Source organism: Hemiscyllium ocellatum, chromosome 10 (assembly GCF_020745735.1).
Source record: "Hemiscyllium ocellatum isolate sHemOce1 chromosome 10, sHemOce1.pat.X.cur, whole genome shotgun sequence".
In the NCBI taxonomy this organism is placed as follows: Eukaryota; Metazoa; Chordata; class Chondrichthyes; order Orectolobiformes; family Hemiscylliidae; genus Hemiscyllium; species Hemiscyllium ocellatum.
The window spans coordinates 78930375-78942925 of NC_083410.1; the positions used below are offsets into that span (position 1 = coordinate 78930375).

At 40.7% G+C, this 12551-nt stretch overlaps 1 protein-coding gene across 5 annotated transcripts in view; it reads right to left on the bottom strand.

Moving 5' to 3' along the window:
* senp6a (SUMO specific peptidase 6a) overlaps positions 1-12551 on the bottom strand; it is a 172527-nt gene that overhangs the window by 126116 nt on the left and 33860 nt on the right. For all 5 annotated transcript variants that reach the window (XM_060831646.1, XM_060831645.1, XM_060831644.1 and 2 more), the window contains one exon: positions 1230-1284. In XM_060831646.1, the coding sequence (XP_060687629.1) occupies positions 1230-1284 (55 nt within the window). The remainder of the gene's footprint in view (positions 1-1229; positions 1285-12551) is intronic.

Sequence of the window (12551 nt, forward strand, 5' to 3'; positions counted from 1 at the left end):
GGTCTACATAAAACAACCTTGAATGCATTTCATCAACTTGCTATCTGCACTAAAACCTCAAATTTTGTTTTTCTATTTTTTAATGAGAGAAATATCCATGATTACGCGATTACTGTGGTTATATGCACCTATGATTTCCAGATTTGGACTCTGTCCCAGGATTGTGCACAATCATCTTAAAAAAATGGGAAACAGAAATTATCACACAGAGATCCTACACTTTTATATTTGGAGACAAGGAAGATGAAGATGACTGTCATAATTATATTTGATTAAACAGACTAAATCAAAATTAAACAAGTTCCTGCAGTGAATGGATACATGAACAATATGGATTTCAAAACAATTTGAAACAGCAAATAAAAATTCAATTTGCTGTCCAATAATTAGACAATCTTTTAAAACAGCATGGGTATTTGGGCTAAAGTTCAATTACTGTGGGATACATTTTAATAATCCATATTGCAGGTGGGCTTTTCAACTCTAAAACTGCATTGTTTAGAAATTCCAAATTTTCTGTGATGTGGTGCAAGTGCAAGCACAATAATGTAATTCACTGCATAACATCCGTTAAAACACCTTAGTTCCAAAGACTTGTGCACAGAACTTAGCTTGACACTTCAGTGCAGGAATTTGGAATGCTGCCTTTGGATTGAAAGCATAAAAGTGAAATCTATCCAGGTGATAAATATTCTGTGGCACATAGGGAAGTGGAAATTCTTACAAGTTTAGCCACACAAGAGCATATTCAAGTACTGTTACAATGAAAGTTTCTACCTTTCCCATTCTTTAAAGCCATGAATTCCAGACCCGACTCACTCGAAAAGAAATTCTCAACTCCCTGTAGTACTTATGCCATTTACCTTTAATCTATATCCCTGGTTAGTGACCATTCTCCAAAGGGAGATGGGTTTCTCCGATCCACTGGATCTACCTTTTTACATATCTCAACCAAATCTCCTCTCAACCTCTGGTGCTCCAGCTTATCCAGTTCTTCTCCATAGCCCATATTTTCTAGTCCTCTTAACAGTTCCAAAACTATTACTTCTTATATAACCCAATAAATAAATAAAATCTGAAAAAGACATTTAAAGAAGTTCAATTTTAATACAAAAAATAAACATTCACTCAAGTTTTTCCCAACGTATTTCATTACTGCCAAGGGAATCTTTTACATTGTGGAAAATAGCAAATATCCTCAACAATTTTGAAAGAGCTTATTTTCTTACCTTTAGTTCTTCAGTTTCCATCTCTTCAACATCAGTACTCAACAGATTGGTTTCACTGTGAAATGAAATTGCATGGTTACAACAAGCTTGAAATGAGAATTGGGTTTTTAAAAAGCCAATATCAATTTATAAAACTGTGTTTGCATCGGTTCTTGGAAAATAAGATATTTTCTTCCAAAGAAAGAGCAGAGTGAAGAACAGTTCATGTATTGAACTCATCCTCAGAGTGACTGGATGGATTAGGCACAATATTTAACCTGGAGACTGTAAGGACACACATGCTGGAAATCACAATCGATAAAATGCGGAGCTAAAAAAACACAGCAGGACAGTTTTTCCAGCTCTACATTTTACCCACTTTCATTCACAATGGATTAAGTGATCCAAGTCCATGTTATGTTCCAAAAGCTCCAAAACTCTAGTACCATTTCTTCCCGAAAGAAAAAATGGCATACTACAACTAAAATGAATCCTTTGCAGAAATCCAGCACTTTAGATTCCAAATAAAATGCATGCAACATCTTCAAAACAATGTGCCTCTCAGGCTACTTAATGTTTTATTGCATTTCCTGTTTAATTTGGTTTCCTCTAATACATTTTTCTTCCCCAAACTTATCACTTAAAAATACTAACACCCTTGAATCCTGAAGCGTGTTGAGAAAATGAGTGGTATGCAGTTCTTCTAGTGCAACTGGTTGACACCTTCATACTTATAATTGTAGGGCAGATTTTATCACTTTTTACTCTGGAAGTTCCCAGTCTTGGCTGAGTCATTAAGGGGTGCCAAATACAAAAGAGCATTCCGAAAAAGAGAGAGAAAGTTCGACAAGGACACAACTAATAGGCCATTCACATTGGTCCTACCACATTTAGAACCAGGAAACGGAGCACTGAAAACCAACCAGCATAAGTACATGTACAACATATTTAAAACAGGCTTTGTTTGTTTGACACATTTTAAAGCCATCTGAAAGGTTTAATGATGACTACTGCTGGGAAAGGATCCTAATCACGCTGCTTAATAGCTATGTAAAGGACCTCAATGCATGCTCACATTTGAAGGAACTTTTTCAATTGACAGAAATGTATAAAACAAAAGTTTTTAAAAATGAAAAAGTGGTATGTATAATTTTAATTTAACCTGATATTGTTTTTATATATACTTACTTCCTCACAAATTGTTAAATATGCCACAGAAGTGAAACAGTAGTTCAGTTTTAATTTCACTGCACTGACCCAGGCACAACTGTCTCAGTTTGTAGTCCAATAGTTTCAGAGTTGTTTTCTTCTAACATTTGAGAAATGTGTACAGATCATTAAGAATTTCAATCCACTTTAAAGGCTTTGATGCCATTCATAAACAGCTTGATGAAGTCACACCAATCACTTCAGCTGGGGTAATTATCTTACACACACACACTTCTTTGAGGCGCTCATTAGATTACTTTCAAGGCAGTAATTCCACAGTCACCATGAGTGACACACGGAGTGAAGAAAGTGACGTTAGTTCTTCTATGGGCTAATTTTGATTGGAAAACATTGAGAAAAACAGACTTTAACCAGTTTGGAAACTCCTATTCCATTAATAAGAAAGTTGGTAAGGGGAAGGCTTGAAAGGGATATAGTGTGTTAGTTAGCCTGTCACCCATATTGCAACACTGTATGGGCATCTTCCCTTGTTGATCTGAGTCTCACTGGCCACATTTGCTCCTACAACAAGATATATCACCTTCAAAACAATGCATGTCCCAAGGCTCTTCACAAGGACATTACACAATAAAATTTCACATCAACCTAAATAAGGTGGTAACTGGTCAGATGACCAAAAACTTCATAGAAACTGAAGGCTTTACAGGTTGTCTTATTGGAAAAAAGAAGGCAGGCAGAGAAATTTGGGGAGTGCATTCAAGAGTTTCAGACCTAGGCAACTGATGGCATGGTCACCACAAAGGAGAGAAATTAAACTTGGTACAAGAAGCTAGAATTCAAGAAACTGAGATACGGAGGATTATGAGGCAGGATGAAAATGCCGGGTGCTGGTGGGTGGGATTGGATTGGGATGGCTGGTCAACATGGATAAGTTGGACTGAGGGGTCTGTTCCCGTGCTGTACATCTCTATGACATGGAGGATTATGAAATCAAGGTTAAGAAATTTAGTGTCCACATTTCTTTATTGGGAGCTAGTGTAGGTCAGCAGTTCTGGAATGTTGGGGGTTAGGCAAATGTGATGTATAGATCATAAAAGGGGGCTAAAAGGGAGCAAACTTGTATTTGATTGTGTTAATCTTCAATTGTCACCCAAGCTTTAGGTAATATTTGTGATGTGGAAATAGCTATGGTGAAATTCAGAAAAATTCAAAAGGTGTTTGGCTTTAATACCTGAAAGCCATTCTGCAGACCTGTCAACAAAATACCAAGCTCCATTAAAAAATAGCAGCTCTCAGAAGTGGACATGAATATCCATCTAAACCTTGACTGGGATGTACCAAAACAAGGGAGACATTCCAATGAAGTTTGCTCTTAAGATCAGATGACTGAATTCTGAGAAACTGTTCAAGTGTCCGTTTTAGGTGCCAACTACACTGACAATTCCAAGGTAACTATTATAGGAAATGTAAATGTTCAAAGTAAACAATGTCAAAGCAGCAAGGAGGAAAAGGTAAGATTGGAACTGAGATCTCCATGTTTGTCATAGGAAAGAAATAATCAACGAATGCAATAAGCATCTGGGAACAATAATAGAAATACAACTTATTTTACAAAAACAGAGAACACTAAAGAAATTCAACACATCTGGCAACATCTGTGAAGAGAGAAACAGCAAATTGTTCTGAAGAAAAATATTAGATTTGAGGCATTAACTTTCTTTCTCTGTGGATGCTGCCAGACCTGCTGAATTTCTCCAGTATTTTATGCTTTATTTCAGATTTCCACCATGCAGTATTTTTATTTTATTTGAAACAACTTATAATCCAGACAAACTAACATAGTGGTCCTATTAATTATTCCTGAATCGTGAAAGAGGATTTAAATAAAAAGCCTTCCTCCTGGAATTATAGTATAGTGATCTTAAAATTGATTTCAGACCTTGGCATCAATTAATCTAGAAATAACAGTGTCTCCACTAAAATTTTAAAGTAAAATAAATATCTGGGCAGTTAGTCACAGTACATTTGATTATTTGGCTCTATGATACTACAAGCTGATGTTGATGAAACAAGGTGTTGTTATATTACATGGAAACTGCGTGTGAACAGGCAATTCAGCATAACCAGTTTTATCTAGCACACAAGCAGGTAGTCTTGTTCGTAGCCATCTCCTTTTTACCTGAGCTTCCAAATATCACAATCTTAATGACCTTTGACCAAAGATATGCTACATCATCTTTATTAACACTGCATTGCAGCTTACGTTTTTAGGTGTTTCACAAGTTGTTAATATCAATTTGAAGTTCCTTTAAACGTCAAAATTGTAAAATTTGGGACAATTAATTGCAATTTGAAAAACACTTCTAGCTGCCTTATGTCAAAACCTTTGGTGGATTTAGCAAACAGTCATGCTTCCAGAGAAGAATGCCATGGGACACAGCCATCCAGTTTCATTTACTCTTAGAAACTGCCCTCAACTCCGATACTTTTCTCTATGTTAAGCAGTTCTTAATCCAATTTGCTAGACTCCAAAATTCCACATCTCTTCTCCAACGTCATTCAGATTCTCCTTTCTTACACTCGATGACAACCTTTATTTGTTCTTTTCCCCTCTCCAAACCTCCGTGGCTACTTTAAAATTGCAACATTCACTTTGATAAAATGTAATTGGTCTGAAATATTAATTCTTTCTCTCTCCATTAGTGCTGTCTGATCTGTTGACAGTACCTCCAACATTTTCATATTTTATACATTGGATGGTGAACATTTGTAGCATTTTAGTTTTGCAACTCATTTGAGGATTCTAGTCTGGATAGAGTGAATTGACATTTTTCCCAAGAATGGGGGAGTCCAAAACCAGAGGGCATAGGTTTAAGATGTGAGGGGAAAGATTTAAAAAGGTGGTGCATGTATGGAACAAGTTGCCAGAGGAAGTGGTGGAGGCAAGTACAATTACAACATTTAAAAAGGCACCTAGATAGATATACAAATAAAAAAGGTTCAGAGGGAAATGAGCCAAATGGGACTAGATCAGATTGGGACATTTGGTCAGCACAGGCGAGTTGGACTGCAGAGTCTGTTTCCGAGTTGTATGATTATGACCCCATGTCCATTTCAATTGATTCTTGCTTGAGCTGAGTAAAATAAATTACCTGGCCAAAAGAAATGGTGGCACACACAAGCACAGATTCTGACCAAAGTGTTCTGCATTATTTAAATCAACCAAATAATGGGAATCAATGTTGACCACACAGAATAACATGAATCTATGCAATCATTGGTATAAACACTTACAAGACCATAAGAGAGAGGAACACCGGACTAGGCTGTTCGACCACTCGAACCTGCTCTGCCAGTCAATAGGATCACAACATTCCTCACTTCCACATTCCTGCCCTGTCAAATCTGAAGAATTCCAAAGACACTCAACCCTCAGAAGAAATTCCTCCTCATTTCAGTGTTAAATTGGCACCCTTTGTTTGAAGGCTATGTCCTCTGATCCTAGGCTATACAATGTGGGGAAACATTCTCTGTAAAGTCCCTGAAGAATCCTATATGCTTTATTGTTCTTCTTACTTCTAGTGAGTAGTTTTAGCTTTTGTTCACAAGACGATCCCTCCATACTAGGGGTCATCCTAGTAAACGTTCTCTGAACTGCCTCCAATGAAATTATATCTTTCCTTCAACAATGGGACCAAAGCTGCTCATGATTGTCCAGACGTTGTCTCATCTGTACAGTTACAGTAAGACTTCCCTACATCCCCGGACTGTACGGACAATTCAGTACACTCAATTTTTCAAGCTGTCACAAGCTATTTCCCCACATTCTATATCTTTCATGTTAGTCTTCACAGTAAACACAGATGAAAAATACTCAATTAGAATCTCCCCCATTTCCTGCAGCTCTACACATAGGCTGCCTTGCTGATCTTTTGAGAGGCCTTATTCTCTTCCAACTCTTTTGCCCTTAATGTATTTTAAAATGCCTTTGGATACTCCTTAATCATATTTGCCCCCTTTTTGCCCTCCTGATTTCACTCTCAAGTATACTCCTATTGCCTTTATATTCTAAGGACTCACTCGTTCTCTCCTGTCTTTCTAAATTCTTGGAAGAGCAGAGTCTGATTAGAACAAGTCAACATGGATTTAGTAAGGGGAGGTCATGCCTGACAAATCGGTTGGAATTCTTTGAAGAGGTGACAAGTAGATTAGACCAGGGAAACCCAGTGGATGTGGTCTATCTAGGCTTCCAAAAGGCCTTTAATAAGGTGCCACACGGGAGGCTGCTGAGCAAGGTGAGGGCCCATGGTGTTCGAGGTGAGCTGCTGGGATGGATTGAGGATTGGCTGTCTGACAGAAGGCAGAGAGTTGGGATAAAAGGTTCTTTTTCGGAATGGCAGCCGGTGACAAGCCGGTGTCCCGCAGGGTCCAGTGTTGGGGCCACAGCTGTTCGCATTATATAATAATGATCTGGATGAAGGGACTGAGGGCATTCTAGCGAAGTTTGCCGATGATATGAAGTTAGGTGGACAGGCAGGTAGTACTGAGGAAGTGGGGAGACTACAGAAGGATCGAGACAGTTTGGGAGAGTGGTCCAGCAAATGGCTGATGGAATTCAACGTGAGCAAATGCGAGGTCTTGCACTTTGGCAAAAAGAACAAAAGCATAGACTACTTTCTAAACGGTGAGAAAATTCATAAAGCCAAAGTACAAAAGGATCCGGGAGTGCTCTAGGATTCTCTAAAGGTAAACATGCAGGTTGAGTCCGTGATTAAGAAAGCGAATGCAATGTTGTCACTTATCTCAAGAGGGTTGGAATATAAAAGCACCGTTGTGCTACTGAGACTTTATAAAGCTCTGGTTAGGCCCCATTTGGAGTACTGTGTCCAGTTTTGGTTCCCACACTTCAGGAAGGACACCCTGGCACTGGAATGTGTCCAGCGGAGATTCACACGGATGATCCCTGGAATGGTTGGCCTAACATATGAGGAACGGCTGAGGATCCTGGGATTGTATTCATTGGAGTTTAGGAGATTAAGGGGAGATTTAATAGAAACTTACAAGATAATACATGGCTTGGAAGGGGTGGACGCTAGGAAATTTTTTCTGTTAGGCGTGGAGACTAGGACCCATGGACACAGCCTTAAAATTAGCGGTGGGGGGGTCAATTCAGAACAGAAATGCAGAGACATTTCTTCAGCCAGAGAATGGTGGGCCTGTGGAATTCATTACCGCAGAGTGCAGTGGAGGCCGGGACGCTAAATGTCTTCAAGGCAGAGATTGATAGATTCTTGATGTCACGAGGAATTAAGGGCTACGGGGAGAATGCGGGTAAGTGGAGTTGAAATGCCCATCAGCCATGATTGAATGGCGGAGTAGACTCGATGGGCCGAATGGCCTTACTTCCACTCCTATGGCTTATGGTCTTTTGGTCTATATCTGACATATCCTTTCTTCTTTTCATAACCAAAACCTCAATTTCTCTACTCACCCAGCATTCCCTACACCTCCAGCCTTGCCTTTCACCCAAACAGGAATATACTGTCTCTGGACTCTCGTTATCTCATTTTTAAAGGGTTCCCATTTTCCACTTGTCCTTTTACCTGCGAACATCTGCCCCAATCAGCTTTTGAAAGTTCTTGCCTAATACTTTCAAAATTAGCCTTCCTCCATTTTAGAGCTTCAACTTTTAGATCTGGTCTTTTCTTTTCCATCACTATTTTAAAACTAATAGAATTATGATGACTGGCCCCAAACTGCTCCCCGACTGACACCTCAGTAACCTGCCCTGTCTTATTTCCCCAAGAGTAGGTCAAGTTTTGCACCTTCTCTGGTAGGTGCATCCACATACTGAATCAGAAAATTTTCTTGTACACATTTAAATTCTTCTTCATCTAAACCTTGAATGCTATGGCAGTCCCAGTATATGTTTGGAAAGTTAAAATTGGAGGTGTAGACAACAAGGAATAATACGGACCTCCAAGCCTGCATCAATCCATATCCTCCATCTAAATCTATTTTCTTAGGGTCTGTATCCCTTTGCTCCCTGCCCATTCATGGATCTGTCTAGATACATCTTAAACTACGCTATTGTTCCGCCCCTACTAACAACCTCTGCGTGAAGAACTTTCCACATATATCCCCCAAAAACCTTTCCCCTCTCACTTTGAACTCGTGACCCCTAGTGAATGAGTCCTCCACTCGAAGGAAAAAAAAGTTTCTTGTTATCCATCCTGCCTACACCTCTCATGATTTTATAGGCCTCAATCAGGTCCCCCCACTCAATCTCCTCCTTTCCAATGAAAATAATCATAATCTACTCTACCTCTCTTCATATCTCACACCTGCACACACACACACACCATGGGTGCTGGGGAAAAAATAAGCACTAGTTAGGCGGTAGTGTGGGGGTAGGAAAAAAAAAATAAAGAGGAGTGTTTGATCACACAGCATTAAAAAAACCTCTCTTCATAACTCGCATCCACCATACCATGCAACATCCTGGTGAACCTCCTCTGCATCCTCTTCAAATCATCCACATCCTTTTGGTAATGTGGCGACCAGAACTCTACACAGTAATCCAAATATGGCCAAACCATCGTCTTGTACAACTGTAACATGGGCTGCCAAGTCTTGTACTCAATACCTCGTCCAATGAAGGAAAGCATGTTGTATGCCTTCTTGACCACTCTATTGATTAGCGTTGGCACCCCCAGCGTACAATGCACCTGAATATCCAGATCACTCTGTATATCAATTTTTCTCAGGACTTTTCTATGTATTGTATAGTTCGCTCTGGAATTGCATCTTTCAAATTGCATCACCTTACATTTGCCTGGATTGAACTCCAACTGCCATTTCTGTGCCCAATTCTCCAATCTCTCTCTCTTCTGCTGTATTCTCTGAAAGTCCCCTTCACTATCTGATACTCCACCAATCTTTGTGTCATCTGCAAACTTGCTAATGAGGCAACCGAAACCTTCCCCCAAATCATTTATGCATATCACAAACAACAGTGGTCCCGAAACTGATCTGTGTGGGACACATCAGTCTCAGGTCTCCATTTTGAGAAGCTCCCTTCCACTATTACTGTCTCTTATTGCCCAACCAGGTCTCTATCATCTAGCTCAAACACTCTGGACTCAGGGTCATAGAGATGTACAGCATGGAAACAGGCTGTACATCTTCGGTCCAACCCGATCAGATATCCCAACACAATCTAGTCCCACCTGCCAGCACCCGGCCCATATCCCTCCAAACGCTTCCTATTCATATACTCAGTCAAATGCCTCTTAAATGTTGCAATTGTACCAGCCTCCACCACTTCCTCTGGCAGCTCATTCCATACACGTACCACCCTCTGCGTGATAAAGTTGCCCCTTCGGTCTTTTTTATATCTTTCCCCTCTCACCCTAAACTTATGCCCTCTAGTTCTGGACTCCCCGATCCCAGGGAAAAAATTTTTGCCAATCTATCTTAGCCATGCCCCTCAACTTTGTAAACCTCTATAAGGTCACCCTTCAGCCTCCGACACTCCAGGGAAAACAGCCCCAGCCTGTTCAGCCTCTCCTTATAGATCAGATCCTCCAACCCTGGCAACATCCTTGTAAATCTTTTCTGAACCCTTTCAAGTTTCACAACATCTTTCCGATAGGAAGGAGAACAGAACTGCACGCAATATTCCAAGTGGCCTAATCAATGTCCTGTACAGCCGCAACATGACCTCGCAACTCCTGTACGCAATACTCTGACCAATAAAGGAAAACATACCAAACGCCTTCTTCACTATCCTATCTACCTGCGACTCCACTTTCAAGGAGCTATGAACCTGCATTCCAAGGTCTCTTTGTTCAGCAACACTCCCCAGGACCTTACTATTAAGTGTACAAGTCCTGCTAAGATTTGCTTTCCCAAAATGCAGCACCTCGCATTTATCTGAATTAAACTCCATCTGCCACTTCTCAGCCCATTGGCCCATCTGGTCCAGATCCTGTTGTAAACTGAGGTAACCCTCTTCGCTGTCCACTACACCTCCATCTGCAAGCTTACTAACTGTACATCTTATGCTCACATCCAAATCATTTATGTAAAGACAGAAAGTAGAGGGCCCAGCACCGATCCGTGTGGCACTCCACTGGTCACAGGCCTCCAGTCTGAAAAACCCTCCACTACCACCCTCTGTCCCCATCTTTAAGCCGGTTCTGTATCCAAATGGCTAGTTCTCCCTGTATTCCATGAGATCTATCCTTGCTAATCAATCTCCCATGGGGAACCTTGTCGAAAACGCCTTACTGAAGTCCATATAGATCACATCTACTGCTCTGTCATCAACCTTCTTTGTTACTTTTTCAAAAAAATCAATCAAGTTTGTGAGACATGATTTCCCACGTACAAAGCCATGTTGACTATCCCGAATCAGTCCTTGCCTTTCAAAACGCATGTACATCCTGTCCCTCAGGATTCCCTCCAACAATTTGTCCACCACCGAGGTCAGGCTCACCGGTCTATAGTTCCCTGGCTTGTCTTTGCCGCCTTTCTTAAACAGCGGTACCACATTTGCCAACCTCCAGTCTTCCGCCACCTCACCCGGGACTATCGATGATACAAATATCTCAGCAAGAGGCCCAGCAATCACTTCTCTAGCTCCCCACAGAGCTCTCGGGTACACCTGATCATGTCCTGGGGATTTATCCACCTTTAACCCCATGTGACTCCACCTTTTTCATCATCCTACCATGGGGAACTTCATCATTCATCTTACTAAAGTCCATGTATATGACATCTACATCCTTTCCCTCAATCAACTTTGTTACCTCTTCAAAGAATTCCATTAGGTTTGTAAAACATGACCTTCCCTGCACAAAACCATGCTGCTTATCATGGATAAGCCCATTTTTCTTCCAAATGGGTATATATCCTATTCCTTAGTATATTCTCCAGTAGCTTCTCTACTCCTGGCATCAGGCTCACAGGTCTGTAATTACTTGGATTATCCCTGCTATCCTTCTTAAACAAGTTTACAACTTCAGCAATTCTCCAGTCCCCAGTTTTCAAGGATGCTTCAAAGATATCTGTTAAAGCCTCAGCTACTTCCTCTCTCACTTCCTTCAGTAACCTGGAATAGATCTGATCCAGACCTGGGGACTTGTCCATCTTAATGCCTTTTAGAATACACAACACTTCCTCCCTCCTTGAACTAGAGTAATCAAATACTACCCCGAACTTCAACATCCGCCATGTCCCTCTCCGCCTGTGAAGACCACCGCAAAGTTTTCATTACAAATCTCACCCATTTTCTCTGACTCCATGCATATCTTACCTCCTTGGTACTTCTGAGAGTCAACCCTTTCTCTAGTTACCCTCTTGCTCCTTATAAATGAATAAAAGGCTTTGGACTTTCTTTAACCCTGGACAGGGAAGAAGATTATCTCAGAGTGCAATGGGATCTTGATCAGAAGGGCCAATAGGCTGAGGAGTGACAGATGGAGTTTAATTTAGGATTTTGAAAAAGCATATGAGAGCAAGACTTGTACACTTAATGTTAAGGTCCTGGGAAGTGTTGTGGAATATAGAGACCTTAGAGTGCAGGTTCATAGTTCTTTGAAAGTAGAGTCACAGGTAGATAGGATAGTGAAGGCGGCATTTTGTATGCTTTCTTCTATTGATCAGAGCTTTTGTATGCTTTCTTCTATTGAGTATAAGAGTTGGGTGATCATGTTGCGGCTATACAGGACATTGGTTAGACATTGTTGGAATATTGCATGCAATTCTGATCTCCTTCCTATCGGAAGGATGTTGTGAAACTTGAAAAGGTTCAGAAAAGATTTACAAGGATGTTGCCAGGGTTGGAGGATTTGAGCTATAGGGAGAGGTTGAGTAGGCTAGGGCTGTTTTCCCTGGAGTGTCGGAGGCTGAGGGGTGACCTCAGAGTTATAAAATCACGAGAGGCACGGATAGGATAAATGGACAAGGCCTTTTCCCTGGGATGGAGGAGTCCAAAACTAGAGGGCATAGAGGGGAAATATAGTAAAGGGACCTAAGGGGTAACTTTTTCACAGAGTGTGGTGCATGTATGGAATGAGCTGTCAGAGGAAGTGGAAGAGGCTGGTACAATTACAGCATCGAAAAGGCATCTTGGCAAGTACATGAATAGGAATGGTTGAGAGGAATATT